This window comes from Balaenoptera borealis (genome assembly GCF_965194805.1).
Source record: "Balaenoptera borealis genome assembly, contig: HAP1_SCAFFOLD_1331, whole genome shotgun sequence".
Lineage (NCBI taxonomy): Eukaryota > Metazoa > Chordata > Mammalia > Artiodactyla > Balaenopteridae > Balaenoptera > Balaenoptera borealis.
Genome location: NW_028122890.1, coordinates 80,626 through 101,789, shown reverse-complemented (window position 1 = coordinate 101,789; position 21,164 = coordinate 80,626). Strand labels below are relative to the sequence as shown.

The following is a 21,164-nucleotide window of genomic DNA, read 5'->3' as shown; positions in this document are numbered from 1 at the left end:
TGAACAGTTGGCATATTGTTGTGTGCAGCAACAGTAGAATGTGCAGTGGAGACATCCTTATGGGTAGTGTTTCCAGGGTTGGTTCATCCAGGTAGAGTAGACTTTCCTGTAGAAATAATTTCTTCAGAAACATTTTGTGCAGTATTGTTTTCTGAAGTAGTGTTTTCTATAGAAGGGTCTGAAAGAGAAAATAATTTGGAAAACGATTTTCTTGAGAAGTCACTTCTCTTGAAGGTGAAACAGCTTTCTGTGGAGGGGAATTTATGAGACTCCTCACTACAGAGAACGGAGGGCTTGCCAGCATCATTCTATCGAGTGAACTTTTCTTTCTGAACTTTCGACTCCTTTTGACTTTGGGTTTTCTGTGGACCCGATGAGTCCTAATTTTATGGAAGATGTATTTTTTCCCAGAATGTGAGATTAGTTCAAAATCCTTAATATTTCTAACTCTATACTTTGCATCTTCTAAAACAAGTATAGTGTTGGATAAGTCTTTTGATTTGCTTTTAAACTCAGATGGGGATTTTGGAGGGATGGAGGCAGAAGGCCTGTCCTTGAAGGATTGTTTCAGGGTAGAGGAATCTGCTGCCTTTTGTTCCTTTATGAATGAAGACTCTGCATTGGAGGACTTTCCCACCAGCTTCCTGGGCCTCTGCACCATGAGAAGCTGTTTCAGCTTTCTTGGGGATGGCCTCCTGAGCCTTCTTTCTTCGGCAGTGCTCACCACAGATGGCTGGGCATTCTGTTTCCTCCTGATTCTGTCATCTCCCACTGCTTTGAGGTGCATTTTCTGTAGGCCCCTCGGGCCCTTGAGGACCCTGTTCACTCTCAGCAGCTTTTCCTCTGTACTCTCAGTCTTTGCTAGGCTGCCTTTCTGTGGTTGGGCAGTTTCCAACTTCTTTTGAAAGATGTAGCGTTTAAACATGGCACTTAAAAGGTTGGAACGCGTAGGCGTGGCAGGTTTTTCTTCCTTTCTAACCTCATCAAATTTTTCTTCAGTTTCTGCATCTAACAAATTTTCCAGAAAATGGAGTTTCCTCAATTTATTTTTCTTAGTTGAGTTGTTGCATACAGGTTTAACAGAAGGGCTCCTTGTATTGTTTTACAGAAGGCCCAGCAGCATATCTCCATCTTGTGTATTTGAAAAAAGAAGTTGAAGGAATGGTAATAATGTTGATTCCACATCTCCTAGATTTCCCTCTGAGATATAAGGCAGTATGTAATTTCGTGCCCTGATAATATCACTTTTATTATTAAAGTCCAGCTGCTCATTCATGAAGCCTGACAAGCTGAAAACACTTTTATCTGAGGATGCCCTCTCTGACTCAATAGTCATCTCGGGGCTGTGGTTCTTCTTCCACGCTTGTAACACCTTCATCAATGATCCTTCTGCATTCTCTAGAGATGTTTCTTCATCTGTCAAAAAAGAGGAGACTGTTTTTGATCATTGACGACTGATTGGACAGCTTTTTGTCAGTCCACAGCCAAATAAATTAGGAATCAGTCAATGTTTGAGTGCCACTTCGGAGAAAAAGAAACTCACACTTAAGCCTATGAGTGGCAACAACAAAATGTGAAAAAGATATCTCTTGAAAAAGTGGCTATCTACTTAGAAAATTCTGTAGCGTGAAATATAGTAACTATATTCAGGATTACTCCACTGGTTTCCAGGGGCCAGTACTCAAGAAAAGCCAATGCTGGAGGACAAATATTCCCCTGCTCAGCTGGACTCTCTGCAGATCTACTGTGACTCCTCACATTCATATATCCCACCCTGTCCTGCCTCAGAGGCACAGAAGTGTGAGGCTTCCTCTCTCCACCTCTTCAGTGTGTTTGCGTTCTTGCTACTATCACAGATGACCACGACAACAACCGCTGCTAACAGGTCATCATGTGGACATGTCCTTCTCCACCCACCCACCGAGTCCTTTGCTCCGTCCCTGCTTCCATATATCCCAGCCCCCATAAAAGAAGGCTCTATACAGAAAAAAACACTATGTCTGCCCTGGCTCTTTGCTAAAATTTGGGCAGGGATCTGGGCTGTAAGTTAAGAGATTTGCCAGATTGCATGCCAATGTGGAATGTTCAACAAATCAATGGAATAATACTTGAGGCCCTAAAATGCAGAAGGGAAAAAGCAATTTCTGTAAGATGGATATTTTGCTTTCATTTCATTTTCCTTCTAATATTTCCAGCTTTACTTGGGGAACCATCCAAACTTCCGACTGTGTGAACGTAATGTGTACCATTGTGTAGCTGGGCTTCTCTTCCAAAAGGATTAAAAGTATTTTTGGTCAGGGTCAAAGGAGGAGGGAAGGGTCATGAGAAAGAGGAGCATGGGCTTGCAGAGAGCCCCAAACTGGGGACGGGAGATCAGGGCACTAGGGTCATAGCACTTACACCTCTGATCTTTTATCCCTCACCTGTAAAAGGAGATTAAAAATGCCTTTTCTGCCCACTTCTGGGCGAGAAGGGAGTAATATAATAAGTAGAAAAATTGTTTGAGGGAGTTCCCTGGTGGTCTAGTGCTTAGGACCCGGAACTTTCCCTGCTGTGGCCTGGATTCAATCACTGCTTGGAGAACTAAGATTTCACATGCTGTGTGGCTCGGCCAAAAAAAAAATTTTGTTGAAAAATCAGCAATATTGTCTTTATAAGAGTAGCAAAGTGTTATTATTTTTGAGGTGCTCTCAATCACTGAAAGAGACCTGTATTCAAGCTACCTGAGCATGAAAGCACATTTTGGAAGTCATCAAGTTAGTGCCAAAAATCTAATATATAGAAAAATAGTTGAAAGCCCCTGAGTGTTTTGTGGATAGAAAAGCTTGAGATTCAGAACAAGTTCAGAGCTGGACAGTCTAAGAATAAACTAGCTCTCCCATCCATTAGAACGGCTAGGTAGTAGCTTCTGGTTATGGAACCAGAAACTCTCAGGCTCCAAATAGGACATAAAACAGTATCACTTGTACGCTTTATACAATTGCAGAAACAAACAAAATAAAAATATATTTATGCCTGTCCTATAAGACAAAGGGTACTTGAGACCTAATGTATATAAAATCAGTTTACAAAGTGTGATGCACTATCTGAATAAGTTCTCCTTTGCAGAGAGCACAGCATAGGATATGTGGCCATTAATGTTAATTCCCTTCCCCCTTCCATTCCTTTCTCTTGTTCCTTTATGTATGCAGATCATTTACATTATTAAGCTAACAATGTAACTGAGCTCTTATTAGCTTAATAATGTAACCAAGAATCTGATTTTTTGCAAGGGGTAGTTCTTAGAAACTTAGGAAGCTGGAATTCCGAATGAATGAATTAAAATAATGCAATTACATCATTAATTTTAAAATTTATCATCATTGATTAAAAATAAAAATTAAAAATTAAGAAATTAAATTAAAAATTAAAAATTTATTATCCCGCAATTGAGACTCACCACAACGTGTGACGTCTGTCAGGCATTCACTGTCACAATGCAGCTTGACTTTCTGAGAGACAACCTCAATAGTATTTTTAAATTGGCAGAGGCAGCAGGCCATATGGCTAGGTAAGTCCCTATAAATGGAAACACAGGTAATTAAATTCGTGGTAAAAGACTTACTTGAGTAGGTAGAAGAGGTAGGTAAGGGCTACCACAGACCAGTGCAAAAAGGAGTTCTTGGGGCATATGGACTGGAGAACTGGATAGGGGCCGGTTGGCCAATTGCTGCTCTTGACTGTTGTAAATAAATATAGAGGAGGAGAGAGGTGACCAAAAGAAGGATTAGGATGGCAGTAGGTATGGTATGTCTAGAAAAAAGGGAATAGGGATTAGAATTGGGTGACATTGATCTGTAGTTTAATACAGAAGTATCTCCTTCCCACCGGAAAGCCTCATTTTGTGTTGAGAGTACACAGGAAGAAGGCAGACTTCTAAGAAGAGTCTGAATAAGACCACACCTTCTGGAGTCCATTTTTTAGTTCCTATTTGTGAGTAGTAATATACTACAAACTATTCTAGTAATAAAAAAGCATCGTGAGGTTAAACAATAACAGAGATCGCATTGGCCAAATCTGGACAAAAGGAAAATTTCAAAGAATAACATTATCACTATAATAAGGTATAAGATAGTTAATTTTTAAAAAAGCACATGAGTTCATAATGATACTCAAAATGAAAAGTGGGGGAGCTCTTCTTTAAAGAATAATGTCAGCTTATAAATGCAAAAGGAATGATAGAATTAGGAAAGTGTCATTTTGCAACTATCAATGTAATAATCGATTCAGACAAGGATTATCACTGATGCACAGTTGGGTGAAGATTTGTTTGAAAGTAGGATCTTCACTGATCCCAAAGTATCACCCCACATAGTATTTATCAATTACCAAGGCGAAAAATAACTTTACAATGGAGAGATATGCAAGATAACAGCTTAGTCAAGTGATCAAACTTAGCACTGGGCCACCTGAGGTGCTGAAGTATGAAGAATACATCACCTATATAGTATTCTTTCCAAAAATGTTTACTTTGAATCTAATGAGGAAACAGAGAAATCCATATTGTGGGGCAATTGACAAGACAAGTGGCTTAGCCTCTTCCAAAATGCCAATGTCATAAAAGACCAACGAAAAAAATAGTAAGAGATGGGAAATAAATGAAGTGATCCCTATAATTGCCCTAACTTACTTCTCAGAGAGAGTTTCCAGGTCATGGTACAGGGAAAAAAGTCCAGGTAGAGACTGGTGGACTCCCTGACTGAGGAAATGGAGCTGAGAATCTGGGAAAAACAAGGTAACTAGAGTTCGCAATGCATAGTATCAGAGAGAAGAGAAGTGCACAACAAAGAACTCTGGAGATATGCAGAGGGATCTCTTGAGAATTCAACAAAGTATTGGTCAGTACATTTGTGTGAGGAATTACTTGATGCTAGGAAAAGAATCACATGAAAGGATTAATAATAAGAATAACTGGATATCACACAGGGTTGTAGGAATAGTACCTGTTCCTACAAGTCAGACTGCAAAACCTCATGATACACCGAAAGGACTTGTCTCAGTAGTTGCAAATAATGAGCTCCAGACTAAAGGCTACTTGGACTCTTACCCAACTAATCTTAAAAGCTAGACCTAAAGAATAAAATTGTTTTGAGTAATTTAATTTCAACCAACACAAAGCCCAAGCATTTTACAGGAATATGAATATATGTAGCACACAATAAACTAAAACTTACAATATCTGGGATCATATGAAAAATTGCCAAGCATGCAAAGAAGTAGGAAAATATGACTAATACTGAGGAGAAAAGGCAATCAATCAAAACTAACTCATAATCTGTACATATGTTAGAACTGGCAGAAAAGAACATTTAAAAAGTTATTATACGTGAAGAAAAGTTATGATAACTGTATTTCATATGTTAAAAAACCCACACTAAACACTGAAAAAGTTAAGTACAAGCATGGAAAATGTAAAACAGACCCAAATTGAGCTTCTAGAGATTAAAAACAATGTCTAAATCAAAAAGACATTGAACGAGGTTAATGGCAGATTAGACACTGCAGAAGAAAGGGTCAGTGAACATTAAGGCATAGTAATAGAAACTATCCAAAATGAAACAAAAGGAGTAACAAAACAAAACAACATCAAAAATGAATACAGCATCAGTGAATTGTGCAACAACTTCAAGTGGCCTAATACATGGGTACTTAGAGTCCATGAAGGACAGGAAAAATACAAAAATTTGAAGAAATAATAGCCAAAATTTTTCCAAAATGGTAAACACTATAAACTCACAAAGTCAAGAAGATCAATGAACTTTAAGCATAAGAAACATGGACAAAACTACACCAAGGCACAAAAAATAATCAAATTGCTCAAAACCAGCAATAAAGAGAAAAATTTAAAAGCAGCCAGAGGAAAAAACTATACACTACATACAGAGGAACAAAGATAACAATGACAGCAGAATTCTTGTTGGAAACAATGTAAAGGAGAACTCAGTGGAATAACATCTTTAAAGTAGTGAATTGAATTCTATCAAGCTAGAATTCTATACCCAGATGTGTCCAAACAAAAGCAAAATGAAGACTATCTCAGACATACAAAAGCTGAAAGAATTCATTACTAGCAGACTTTCAGTATAAGAAATGTTACGAGAAGTATTTTTAAGCAGAAGAAAATGACACCAGATTGGAATATGGATCTACACAAAAGATTAAGAATACTGGAATTGGGACTTCCCTGGTGGTTCAGTGGTTAAGAATCTGCCTGCCAATGCAGGGGACGCAGGTTCGATCCCTGGTCCAGGAAGATCCACATGCTGCAGAGCAACTAAGCTCGTATGCCACAACTACTGAGCCTGCATTCTAGAGGCTGTGTGCCACAACTACTGAAGCCCACGCTCCTAGAGCCTGTGCTCTGCAACGAGAGAAGATATCCAATGAGAAGCCGGTGTAGCACAACAAAGAGTAGCACCTGCTCACCGCAACTAGAGAAAGCCCACGCGTAGCAACAAAGACCCAATGAGGCAAAAGAATAAATTAAAAAAAAAAAACTTAAAAAAATTTTTTAAAACATTTTAGTCATTCAATATATGTCTCTGACCACAATGGAATTAAATTAGAAATTAACAAATCCGGAAAATCTCCAAATATTTGGAAACTAGACAACACACTTCTGAGTAACTTTGTGGTCAAAGAAGAAATCAAAAGGGAAATCAGAAACTATTTTGAACTCACTGAAACTGAAAACATAATATGTCAACATGTGGGATATTGCTAACGCTGTACTCAGCTTCCTCAACTTCCACCTTAAACTGGAAAAACGAGAGCAAATTAATCACAGAGTAAGAGAAGAAAGAACACAATAAAGATCAAAGTAGAAATAAATAAAATAGAAAACAGAAAAATACTATCGATATTAAAAGGATAGTAAGAGAATATTATAGAAAACTTTATACCAATAAATTCAAGATGAAATGGACAAATTCCTTGAAAGACATGCACTACTAAAGTTTATTCAAGATAAAGATATTAAAGAAATTGGATGTTCAGTTTAAAACGTTCCATCAAAGAAAGCTTCAAGTCCAGGTGGCTTAACTGAGAAATTCTACCGAACACTTAAGGAATAAAATAATGCCAATTCTACACAAACTCTCCCAGAAAGTTGAAGAGAAGGGAATACTTCCCAACTTATTTATAAGGCCAACTTTCACCATATCAAGATTAGACAATGACATTACAAGAAAACTATAGACCAATATCTCTCATGAACACAGAGGCAAAAATTCTTAACAAAATTTTAGCATATCAAATCCAATAATATATAAAATGATGATACATCATGACCAAGTGGGGTTTATCTCAAGAAGGAAAGGTTGGTTTAATATTTAAAAATCAATTTTCCCAACTTAGTACACTAAACAAGAAAAATCAGGACATCTCTGGTGGGGCAGTGGTTAAGAATCCACCTGCCAGTGCAGAGGACAGGGGTTTGAGCCCTGGTCCAGGAAGATCCCACATGCCACGGAGCAACTAAGCCTGTGCACCACAACTACTGAGCCTGCACTCTAGAGACCGTGATCCACAACTACTGAGCCCATTTGCCACAATTAGTGAAGCTTGTGCACCTAGAGCCCGTGCTCTGCAACAAGAGAAGCCACCACAATGAGAAGCCTAGATACTGCAACGAAGAGTAGTCCCTGCTCGCCACAGCTAGAGAAAGCCTGCATGCAGCAATGAAGACCCAATGCAGCCAAAAGTAAATAAACAAATTAAGAAAAGAAAAGAAGAGAAGAGAAAAATCACATAATCATTGCAATAGATGCAGGAAAAGAATGAAAAAATCTAACATCCATTCCTGATTAAAGAAAAGAACAGCCCTCAGTAGACTAGGAATGGAAGGAGACTTCCTCAACTTGATAAATGACTTTGACAAGAAACCTAACATCATATGAAGGACATATGGTGAAGGACAAAGTACTTTCTCTCCAGGATCAGGACAAATGCAAGGATGTCTGCTCTCATTACTTCTATTTGACATTGCACCGAAGCTTCTAGCCAGTGCAATAGGGCAACAAAAAGAAAAGAGATATTCAGAATGGAAAGGAAGAAGTAAAACTATCTTTATTTGCAGAGAACATGATTATGTAGAAAACCTGATAGAATCTACAAAAATGCTACTGGAACTAACAAATGAGTTTATCAAGTTTGCAGGGTACAAGATCAACATACAAAAAGATTAATTTATCTCAACAAACAAGCAGAGATCAAAGTTTTAAAATACTACTTATAATAAAATCAATCATATAAAATACTTAGAATAAATCTGAGAAAAGATGTAAAAGACTTGCACACGGAAAACTGTAAAATATTGCTGGGGGGAAATTAAGGAAGACCTAAATAACTGGAGAGATATAATGTATTCATGGATCAGAAGATTCAATGCTGTTAAGACGTCAATTCTCCCCAAATTGATTTATAGATCAACATCCCAGTAGGCTTTTCTATAGAAATTGACAAGCTAATTCTAAAATTCAAATGGAAATAAAATTTAGAATAACTAAAACAACTTTGAAAAAGAACAAAGTTGAAGAACAAACAGTAACTGATTTCAAGGCTTATGAAGCTACACTTTCAAGACATTGTGATAGTAGTGTAAAGATAGACAAAAAGACCAAAGGAACAGAATAGAAATTTCAGAAGTAGAGAGATGTGGACAACTGAATTTCAGGTTCAAAGGCATTTAAGTGGAGAAGCGATAGTCTTTTCAAAAAATGATGCTGGAACAATTGAATATCCAGGTGCAAAAAAAAAAAAAAAAAATGAACTTCCATCCAAACCATATACAGAAATGAACTCAAATTGGTTTAAAGATCTAAATGTAAAACATAAAACTAAAAAACATAAAACTATGAAACTTCTAGAACAAAACAGGTGAAAAATTTTATGACCTTGAGTTAGGCAAGATTTCGTAGATACAACACCAAAAGCATAATCCATAAAAGAAAAAAATAGATAAATTAGACACCATCAAAATTAAGAATTTCTGCCCTGCAAAAGACACTCCTGAGAGAATGAAAAGATGAGTCACAGAATGGGAGGAAATACTTAGCAACTTACATATTGGATAAAGGACTAATTTCCAGAATATATAAAGAACTCTCAAAACTCCAGAAAAATATATATAAAAGATTCAAAGATATACAGAGGGAAAATAAGCATATGAAAAGATGTTTGTCATGATTAATCATTAGGAATGCTACAGTGAGATACAACTACACACCTATTAAACTATGTCAAATTGAAAATACTGAGCAGAGCAAGAGTTGGCTGCAAAGTGAAGAAAATGCAACTCTCATAAAATGCTGGTAGAGATGTAAAATGATCAAACCACTATGGAAAATAGGTATTTTTTAAAAACTTAAACATACACTTACCAATGATCCAGCCATTCTACTTGCAGGTATTTACCCAAGAGAAATGGAAGTATACATCCATACAAAGACCTGTACACAAATATTCATAGCAACTTTATCTGTAATAGAGAAAGACTGAAACAACTCAAATGTCCATCAATGGTGAATAGATAAATGGTGGTACATCCATATAATGGAATACTATTCAGCAATAAACAGAAATGAATTACTGATATATACAACAATATGGATGAAGATTAAAATAATCATGCTGAGTAGAAAGCCAGTTAGAAAAAAGTATACACTGTATGATTCCATTTACATAAATTTCTAGAAAATGCAAACAGAAAGCAGATCAACGGTTGCATGGCGATTGGGAAGGGCAAGGAACGATGGGAAGGAAGAATTACAAAGAGACATTAAGAAACTTTCTGAGGTGATGGACATTTTGATTTTGATGATGTCTTCATGGTGTGTATGTATGTGTGTGTGAACACAGATTATTGTATGTCAATTATACCTCAAAAAGATGTTAAAAGAAATGATATTATATGAGAGAGACAATTGGGGAAATTTGAATAGCAACTCTTTATTAGGTAATATTATTGTGTAGGAATTTAATTTCTTCAATACTGTGTGTTAACAGTATTGTAGTTACATAGGGAAATAATTTTTAATATCCAGAGAGGAGGGCATGTAGCTGACAAGATAGGGATCGCAATTGTGGCAGATGCTGTGGAAGGCTGAGGAAGATGAGGCTAGAGCAGTGACCAACAGATGTGATGGTGTGGTGAAGACAGTCATTTGTCAGCTGACCTGACAAAGACGGTTGGAACAGACTGCTAAATGCAGGGCCCTTTCTGCCTACTAATCTCATGCAATCCCCTCAACTAGCCTTGGCATAACAGAAAGTTTCTATTAGTTTGCCATATTGGAGGGGGGATGGCACAATTTAAGGTGCAGTTAGTTGTGTAATAAACTGTCACCATAGGGTCCTACACAAATAGTTTTTTATAAACTACAAAAAAATGAAACTTGACCCTTCCCTCACCACATATATGAAAGTTAACTCAAAATGAATCATAGACCTAAATGTAACTATACAACTTCTGGAAGAAAACATAGGAGAAAATCTTTCTGATTTTGGGTTAGACAATGGGGTCTCAGACAAAGATTTCTTAGATAAGACACAAAAAAGCACGAACCATCTAAGAAAAATTGCTAAGGGACTTCCCTGGTGGTTAAGACTCCGAGTTCCCAATGCAGGGGGCCCGGGATCAATCCCTGGTCAGGGAACTAGATCACACATGCATGCTGCAACTAAGAGTTCACATGCCACAACTAAGAAGCCCATGAGCTGCAACTAAGCAGCCCATCTACCGCAACTAAGACCCAGCACAACCAAATAAATAAATTAAATTAAAATGAAAAAAAAAAGAAAAATTGCTAAATTAGAGTTCATCAAAAATTTTAAACCTCTAGTCTTCAGAGACACTTTAATACAATGAAGATAAGTCACAATCTGGGAGAAGATATTTACTAAACACATATCTGAGAGAAAGGACTTTTTCCATTGCTTTTTATATAAAGCACTCTTAAAACTCAATATAAATATCCAATTAAAAAACAGATTTGAACAGACACTTCATTTAAAAAGATATTTGCACATGAATAGACAACATCATCAGCTATTACAGAAATGCAAAATGTGGCAAAAACCACGAGATGCAACTACACACCTACTAGAAAGGTTAAAAGTTTTTACAAAACAAATATAATGATCAGTTGAAGATGTGGAGCCACTGTAACTCTCATAGACTGTTAGTGGGAAAGCAAAATGGCACAGGCACTTTAGAACATAGTTTAGCACTTTTATAAAAAGTTAAATATGCACTTAGCATATGATGAAGCAATCCCACCCTTAGGTATTTTACCCCAAAGAAATGAAAACATATGCTCGCACAAAACATATGTTCACACACACATGTGAGTGTTTTCAGAGGCTTTGTTCATAATAGCCAAAAAACTAGAATCAACTCAAATGTTCATCAAATGATGAATGCGTAAACAAACTGTGTATCCACACAACTAGAATACTACTCAGCAATAAAAAGGAATGAACTACTGACAGGTGCAACAAAACAGATGAATCTCCAAAGAGACTGGCTAAGTGAAAGAAGCCAAAAACAAAAGGCTACATGCCACATGATTTCATTTATAACGTATTCTGGAAAAGGCAACATTATACGGACAAAAATCAGATTGGTGGTTGCCAGGGGTTGGTAGTGAGAGGAGGATGGACTGACTACAAAGGGACCTGAGGGGTCTTTTGGGAGTGCAGAAGTTTTCTTTACCTCAAATGTGGTGGTGGCTACAGAGCTTTACGTTTGTCAAAACACATCACACTGTATATTTAAAAATAGTGAATTTTGTTAAATGAAAATTATACATAAATAAACCTGACTTAAGAAAATAATAAAACAACCTATAAAAACAATTGAGTGAAAACAAATGTAAGAAAAATCAACTTACAGTTTTTCCAATTCAAGGGTCATCATGAGGATGCTTTCAATTGTTTTAAGTGACACTTGTGTTGTTCCCATCTCTCTGAAGGAGAAGCCCAAACATGCATGATATAAAACCCAAAGACAAAAATTCTAAACTTAAAAAGATACTTAACATGTGATTACTTCATTTCTGGCTTCTTACTTGCCATACATGATAATTCCAAAGAGCTCTTACTGAAGAAATTTAAATTTGCATCATCAAATTAATGACCTTGGTGCTGAACAGTACAATCATTTTTATTATCCTAACCTCTCATTTTCAATTGCATCTACCTCTTTTGATCACTCTTTTTTAAAAAAATAATGTACCCCTTATTCCTTTTTGCTTTCTGGGATAAATAATATTCTTACATGCATCTACATGTTCCATATCTATATGTGTTCTTCAACACTGTTCTCATTCTCTGCTGGCTGTCTTACCCATATATATTCTTTCTTAATCCTTTTCTTTGTCAATAACTCTTATTTTCAATAACCCAGTTAAAATCTAAATAATGACTTTTTAGCCAAAGTACTCAATCTTTGACGAAAGTAAAAAAGAGCAGAAATTATCTCATGAACCATGAAACTGTTGCAATACTTACAAACATTTTAATGCTGGCAATTTAAAAAGGTAAGAATCTTCAACTCTTGTCAAAGGATTATGATTGAGAATTCTGAAAAATGGAATGGAATTTAAATTATCTGAATTTTCAATTACTTCCATGAAAGCTTGTATTCATGTTTTTTGGTACAGAACGTGAAAGTTTAAAAAAAAAATCATTTTCTGTCTTTACCTATAAATCACCCTTAGCATCTGTAAAACGCTTTTTCATTGGGAACTACCCAGGTCTCTAGATGATAAAGTGGAGAAGAGAAATAAACAAAGAAACACATAGGAAAAGATTTGCTAGCCAAGAAAAAAATATGCCGAAGAACTTTTCAGGTTAAAAACCCTAGAAGTGACTATGCTGGTAGGAAGCCCTTGCTCGGTAAAAAAGTACTATTTCTAGTGTCCTCCATAATTCAAGGTGTTTTTCTTTCATCTCTACAAATTTTTTAAAATTTCATGATTTAAACTACCCAGTTAAAGACAAAAATAGGGCTAATTCCTTGGTTCTGGAGCCAAAGAAGAAGAGATAAATCCAAGAGGAACTGGTGAAAGCCATACTCCCATCACATAGTCCCATGTGTATTCTTGTATCATAGCCTTTGTTACTGTGTATGTAATCACCTGTTTACTTGTCAGTCTCCTAGATTGTCAGCAACTTGAGAGCAGGGACCACACTTTATTGTCATTATTATTCCTGTGCCTGACATAGTGTCTAATATTTAGTAGGTATTTAATAAATACTTGCTGAATAAATAAATAACATTTTGTTTATATATCAATGAAATAAACAAATTAATTTTGGGGAACAAAATTTTATTTTAAAATGCTGGAATAGATTTTCTTCTTAGTTCTTTCTTTCTTTCTTTGTTTTTTCTTAGTTCTTTAAAACAAATAAGGGGAAAAAGAAAACCCAAAAGAAACAGGAAGAAAGAAAAGAATATCTGACTTTAGGTTAAATCTCCTCTAGAATTATTAATGTATTTTTGCGAATATTATAAAGATAATTATCAAATCTAATATCTTTTGGGTTGCCAGGCATCTGTGATCAGCATTTAACATTTAATCCTCAAAGTAACATTATGTGATAGATATATTACCCCATTGTACAAATGAGGAAACCGAGGCACAGAGAAGTTATATAACTTGTCCTAAGTCATCAAGCTAGTAAGAAGCAGAGCTGGAATTTGAACTCAGTTCTGACTCTAAAGCCTCTACTAAACCTGAATGAAAAAAAAACGGGGGAGGGGCGGTTTAAAACATCTGTTACTTTAACCTTAATTTTGAGAGAACTAAATATAGAAATACCTTTTCAAACTTCATCTACCTATCTGGGAAAGCGTCTATGAGAATGATATTTTCTCTTTTTATTTATTTCCCTTTTTATTTATTTTCTCCTTAATCATCTCCCATCATAAATATTTAATTAGCCTATGGTCATTGAGACTTTAGAGATTTTAAAAAATATTGCAGGAAAATCAGTAAAAATGATGGAGGAAGGACATCTGAAAATTCATCCCTCCATAGAAGCAACAATAACAATAACAACAACAACAACAAGAAAACTGGCAAAAAAGGTCAGAATCAACTTTTTCTGAACTCTGGAAATTTAACCAACAGGCTTGCAGCAAATTGGGGAGAAATTTATTCAAGGAAAACAAATTAATTTCTGCAAGAACTATGAGATCTGTGTTGCTTTAACTTGTCCTTGCCCTTTGCTCTCAATGCTAGTGGTAGTCTTGAAAAATAGCCCACATACCTGGTACCAGAAGGAGCAGCATGGACTGGGAGGTCCTTCAAAGCCTCATTCCCAAAGAACTGTCATTGTTTTACATGCCTGGTGGTCCCCTGGAAGACCTCACTTGAAAGGCTTGCCTTTGACCTGACTGAGAGCTGTCTAGGGAGAAAAGCCTCTCCTCACGTGGCATTTTTGGAAAATATTTTCAAGCAAATATTTTACCATGGCGGTTGTATGAGGGAATGGATAACAGTTTGGGGCAAAAAACAGCCGAACCGAAAAGCTTAAAAAAAAAAGCTGAGGAATGAGATGTCCACAGAGACTTTGAAACGTTCCTGTGTATTCCTGGGAAACTGGAAGACCACAAGACATATTCCTGGGAATCTAGGAAAATAACTGTTAGCATTAATAAATGAGTTCAGCAAGGTTGTAGGATATAAGATCAATATTATTTCTACACACCAGCAATGAGTAATCCAAATATGAAATTAAGAAAACAATTCCATGTGTTACAGCATCAAAACAAATAAAACACTTAGGGAAAAATATAACCAAGTAAGTGCAAGATTCACACTGAAAAGTATAAAACTGTTGAAAGCAATAGAAGATCTAAATAAATAGAAAGAAATGCTGGATTCATGGACTGGAAGATAATCTTATTAAAATTTCACTACTTCCCAAATCGACCTATGGTTCCATTGCAATTCCTATCAAAATCCCAGCTGACTTCTTTCCAGAAATTGCCAAGCTAATTCTAAAATTCATATGGCAATTCAAGGAAACAGAATAACCAAAACAATGTTGGTAAAGAACAAAGTGGGAGGGCTCACACATCCTGGTTTCAAAACTCAGTTCAAAGCGACTGGAATCACAGTGCGGTACTGGAATAAGAACAGACATGTAAATCAATGGAATAGAATTGACAGTATAGAAATACACCCTCATATTTATGGTCTATTGATTTTCAACAAGGGTGCCAAAACAATTCAATGTGGAAAGAACAGTCTTTCCAAATGATGCCGGGATAACTGTACATCCACACACAAAATAATGAAGCTGGACTCCTACACTTCCCACCATATATGCAAATTAACTCCAAATGGATCAAATATCCAAATGTAAGAGCTGAGGCTATAAAACTCTTAGAAGAAAACACAGGAGTAAATCTTTATGACCTTGCATTAGACAACAGTTTCTTAGATATGATACCAGAAGCACAAACAACCAAAGGAAAAATAGATGAATTGGATTTTATAAAAATTAAAAAGTTTGTGCTTCAAAGGACACTATCAAGGAAGTGAAAAAAACATATAGAATGGGAGAAAATACTACAGGTGGGAAGAATAAGATGCAGTTGGGAGAAGAAAAGTGTAGTAGTTGCTAGGTGTTACAATCTCAAAATTTTGAACTATTACAAATAAAACAGCCACCCTAAATCACCCCAAAGGACAGACCCAAGTTATTTTTGTTTTTAGCGTTTATGCCTTTCTAAATCTGAGAAGCTGCCAGGATTCTAGTACATAGCAAAAAGTGACGACAACACCCTGAAGTGTGTAAGCTTTTGTGTGTACATAGCTATCTAAAGGAAACCAAAGCTAGTTGACTGGGGCAGCATTAGGGCGGCTCTGTGACCTCAGCTCAATTTGCCTTCATAGTGTGGCCACACCTACCTCATTGATGTTCTCAACAATGGGGTAAATAATTCAATAGGGATAAGGCTTTGATTTTCCTCTTATTCTCTCTTAGTGCTTATGTTCTTTGTACAATATTGCTGTACCACAGACAAGCCAGCATGTGAATGTCCTCTGTCTGGTTAAGTTATATAGCCTTTGTACATTGTAGAGTCCTTCAGTTTCTAAAAGCATGGCGCTTGTATTGTTAGAAACAATGAAGTGACTAAAAGAATTTTTAAAAATAAGCCATCAGTCTGGACCTGCATAGGTGAATGAAGGAGAAACACTTTAAAGTCAGAAAAAAATTATACTTAACATTTAGGATTATCAACCAGTGCTGGTTTTCCATAATACATTTCATTCCTGATTTTATCTGAAAGAGATATGATTATTACTACCACCATTCAAAGAGTGGCACTTTATTAATTAATAAGCTCTTGGCTCAACTTTGAGGTAGATTTCGAATTTAAAATAGACTACCACACTGCTAACTACTTCACCTGATATTTGTCAATAACATAGAGGCTTCATTCAAGAAATCTACTGACTTATAATTACCTGAAACCCAGTGATGAATCAAGGTTTTGTGGGGCCTGAACGTCATCTACGTTGGGAAATCCTGTCTAATAAAAACATGCACAGTTATGAATGCGAAAATCACTAGGACCCCTCTCAAGACCTTGGAGGGGACCTATGCAAGTGAGGAGCCCTGAAGCCTAAGCTTCATTGAATTCATGATAAATCCACCTCAGCTGGGGCCCTTTGCCAAACTTATTTAATGCAGGCAACTTATAAACACCCCAGTAATATGTCATTATAGGTAGTAAAATGACTTAACTCGAGGGTGGCATCTTCCCTTGGTGGCTTGCCTTTGGAAAGAGATGCACTAAAGTTTGTATCTCACCATGGCAAATGTTTCCTGAAGCAAATTAGCTTTGTCTATTAGAAAGACTTAGCCCAAAACAAAGACTTACTATACTGTGACAATCTTTTGAAAGTAACTGCGAAGGAGTTTTAGGAGTACAGTACTAATTTATTTCCAACATCAGATGGTTCTGATTCTTTCACTACCTTTTTCTGTCATTTAAGAGGAACACAAATTCAAAAGGAACAAGATGGTGCCTCTTCCATTACAAATCTTTTCTAACCTACCACCCATTTTCTACTTCATCACCCCCCTCCTCACCTTGTTACCCTGCTGCACAGATGTTAGAATGGCTCTCATATATGTTTTCCCATCAACATCCATCTTTCTCCTTTCAGTATGAAAGCTTCTTGGGGACAAAGTCCCTGCCCTATGCGTCTTTGTATCTTCAGCACTTAGTACAGTTCTGACACACAGTGGGCATGGCACTCAGTGAATGTTTTTGAATGAATTCATTAATTTTTAAACTGTGATTTATGTATGTATGTATGTATGTATGTATTTATTTATTTATTTCCACAATGTATTTTCTTGTGTTGCCTACATAACTATAGTGAAACTCTGATTCTTATAAGGAACTCTTGGTGTTATAGGATGTTTAGGAAACGTGGTGAGTTTAAGACGTTGTATTGACGCTACTAAAACCTCCTGGTGAAGGGACCTCATGAGCCTGCTCTCCGGTGTGCTGGCAAAAGAAAAACTGACCCTTGGTGCTCTCTCCCCAAGGTAGGCATCAGCAAACTAACAAGGGAAAGGAAGGAGGCCACTAAAGATAGGCATCTGCAGGAATTGCTAATCCAGCTCCAGACACAGCCTCAACACCTTCATTAACCCAAAATGAACTGTGTGAAACTGGATTTCTGAACCATAAGACAGGTAAGAGAGTCTTTTCCAAAGCCAGGTGTAGAAGAGCTCTTTACCTTGAGTCTAAAATCGCCTTCGGGCCATTGAACGTACTCACTCTCATTTCCTTGGGTCATCAGAAATCACAGAATTTTTGAGCTGAAGGGGTGTAAAATCCACACTTCTTATTGAAAAGTAGTCAGCAAAGAAAGTATATTGAATTAGGCTACAGCAATGTATTTTCTTTGTATTTCTCACACTACAGCTAAACACAAACAAAGTCTTTTTCCATACCTCAAAGCTTCCTATTGGCCACAGATCATTCACTTCAGAGATCTATGCTTTTTGAAAAATAATGTTCTGGGTGGCTGGGGAGAGCCCTGTGGTGGGTGTTCAGGAATTCTTTCTGCTTTACCATTTAAAAGAGCTAATAATGGTTGGGGAAGCACCCACACCTTTTGCTCCCTGAAGAATTCGGTGCTAAACTTAGTTCTTTGCAGCTCTGTGTTGCATACATTTTAAGCAGTTAGGAACTTTGCACATGAGCAGGAATCAAAGTGAAATTCAAAAGTGGAACTTCATGGACCATTCGCATATTGGAGAGGCATCAGTGGGATTCCATGACAATGCTAATTTGAGTGTTTTTGCTTGGTGCCTTTTATTGCCCGTGCCAAAGATCAGTACTATGGAAAGCAGAGCGTTTCATATATATGAGTTAAACAAGTCTCTTGGCCTCTTTGTACCTTACTTACTTTCCTCATTTGAAAAATAAATAAATAAATGGCTCTCAAGACATACTTTCCAGAATTCATACTGGGCTTACACCCAGCTTACCAAAAACTGCATGATGTTTTTACACACAGTTTTTTACATGTATTCATCTTCTATTTCACTTACAACTTGTGTAAAAACTGCATTCCATGCCAGGCCTGAAACGTTCCAAAGCTCAGTTCTGTGAGTAAATTGCAACCAAGATTTCTACAAAAAAAGACACAAGCAAAAGAAGAAGAAAAATATATATTCTTTCAGAACATTTATCCTTTGGCAATAATTCTAATTTATATATGATGAAACATAACAACACTACTCCCTTCATAAACTAAAGAAATCTCACTGTGGAAGACATTATGATTTATACTTTCATGATTATATATGTGGTGCATTAGATACAAAATAGTAAATGCTCATTAAATACTTGTGTTAAGTGATCTTTATTTCTCTAGAAAGGCAGCACTATTGACATTTTGGGCTGGATAATTCTTTGCTGTGGGAGGCTCTCCTGTACAGTGTTGGATGTTTAGTAGCATCTCTGGCCTCTGTCCACTAGATGCCAGGAGCATATACAGTTCTGACCAGCAAAATTGTCTCCAGACACTACCAAATGTCACCTGCGTGCAAAATCACCCTGGTTGAGAACCACTTCTGTATAATGATTCACTCTGATCTGTGTAATAATTCTCACACTAATATTTGCTAGAGAGAAAAAGGATTTGCTACAAAATTTTACTAGTAATTTTAATCATATTTCAAAATAAGTAACAAATTAATTTTATAAAAAATTAAGCTTTACAAAAATTCCAAATATAATGAAGTTATATTTGGAACTTACATAAACTGCAAAAAAGGTAATGGTTCAAATGTATGTCTTTCGATAGACTGTATTTTATTGCAGGATAAATCTCTAGGAAAAGTAAAAGGAAAATATTGCCTTAATTAGCTATTTGATATCTAATTAGTAGGAATAACTAGTAGACTTTAGAATGACAATAATAAATAAGAAGCTTTGGTCTAAACTCCAAACCTTAGGAATTATTATTTGAACCTTCCAGAGCCCCTAACCCTGCCTTCACCTCTCTTAAGAGTCTCATCTTCAAGATCTTCATAAATTAAATATACAACTATAGATCTTGATAGATTTTGGAGGTAATCTTTCCTGAGAGCAGAAGCATTGATTAGATTCCACCTTTCGTGGTCTCATCAAATTCTAGATTATGAGCTCAAAGTTTTTATCTCTATATATCATTATAATTTCTAATATTAAAAGGAATATTCTTATATTTACACACTTCCCAGTAGAGTTCTGTTTTTCTAGGTCAATTCATTACCAGAAGAAATAAAAGATACCCTTTCACACAACTTGAAAGGAAGTTACTTCTCTCATTAATATGTAACTTTAATCCAGTATTACACTTTCTATCATATTGACTTTTATTCGAAAATACCTACTCTTGACTATAGCTGACTATCTTATTTCCATTGATTCCAGCTTAGTCTCTCATTTCACCTGGATGGGTATAACTGTCTTCTGACTGGTGTTTCCATCTCTACCCTCTCCCTTTCTAAGCCATCCTCCACGCGATCACCAGATTAACTCTCCGGAAGTGGTCTTCAAATACCAGCATCACTTGTGAACTTACTGAAGATACAAATACTCAGCCCTACTCTGGACCTCTTGAGTCAGTAACTATGGGGGTGGGGCTTGTGTTTTCACAAGCCCTCCAAGTGGTCGGTTCTGTTGCAGGCTAAAGCTTGTCCTAAAGCACTGCTGTGGTAATATGGTAGCTTGATATGTGATCCTTGGCTTGGCCTCCAAAGCCCTAGATGATCTGGCTCTAATCTCCTCTTCCCACTTGTACTCTACAGGTACTCAAAGTATTTTTCCTGTGTTTTTCCTTTCTCCCACTTTCCTTTTGCAAGCTTATTCTTCCCAAAGTGTCTGTCATTGATACCCAATGGCCCTTCAAGATACCGTTTAAACAGCATTGCTCTAGTAACATCTTCCCTGATCCAACTTGAAGTCTTTTTTCCCTCTTTTGTGTTCCAATACCAACTTATAGCTCTCTTTGCCCATATTCATTTCTTTCTTTAAATATAGCTATTTTTGCAACCCATTTCCTCTGAGCATAAACTTCTTCAAATTATGGACAAGATCCTGCTTATGTGCATCGTCTATCATGTTTAAAGCCAACACGTGGACATAAAGCAAACTCAAATATTAATAAAATCAACAAATAGCTGGGGAGTGGATAGAAGGAGGAAATGACTGTTTTAAAAGAAATGTAGTTTTATGACTTCATGGTGCCTCCACAGCACTTTGTCATTATGGTTTGAGCTCATATGTTTTTTTTCCCTGTGAGATCATGAGTTGCTAAAAGGAGTCCTGTCTTACCCATCTTCGTGTTTACAACACTAGGCATAGTGCTGATTAGCATATTCTTTTTTCGCCTTTTTATTGATTGGCATTTTTTTTTAAAGAATGAGAATACTTATGCTAACCTGAAATAATCAGATTATAAAATATTTCATAGTAGAAGTAATGAAGGGCCTAGTCCACTGAGCAGTTACCTTATTTGTTTTTCTCCAAAGTGTGTTTGTACAGTTTGGAGTGTAGATGGCAGAGAAAAGACTAAAATAAAGGTGATTACCCCTTA

The 21,164-nt window shown here is 36.4% G+C and overlaps 1 protein-coding gene and 1 long non-coding RNA gene across 2 annotated transcripts in view; one reads left to right on the top strand and one right to left on the bottom strand.

Annotated features, from left to right (window-relative positions):
• The window catches only part of LOC309621983, a 99,210-nt gene that overhangs the window by 39,314 nt on the left and 38,732 nt on the right, over positions 1 to 21,164 (top strand). The window lies entirely within an intron of this gene.
• On the bottom strand, positions 18 to 12,040 carry LOC309621982 (leucine-rich repeat-containing protein 37A3-like). Its single transcript, XM_082409224.1, has 3 exons — positions 11,931 to 12,040; positions 3,440 to 3,558; positions 18 to 1,416 (listed from the first exon to the last, which is right to left on the bottom strand). The coding sequence occupies exons 1-3, from the start codon at positions 11,999 to 12,001 to the stop codon at positions 1,103 to 1,105; spliced, it is 504 nt and encodes a 167-aa protein (XP_082265350.1). The 5' UTR covers positions 12,002 to 12,040; the 3' UTR covers positions 18 to 1,102.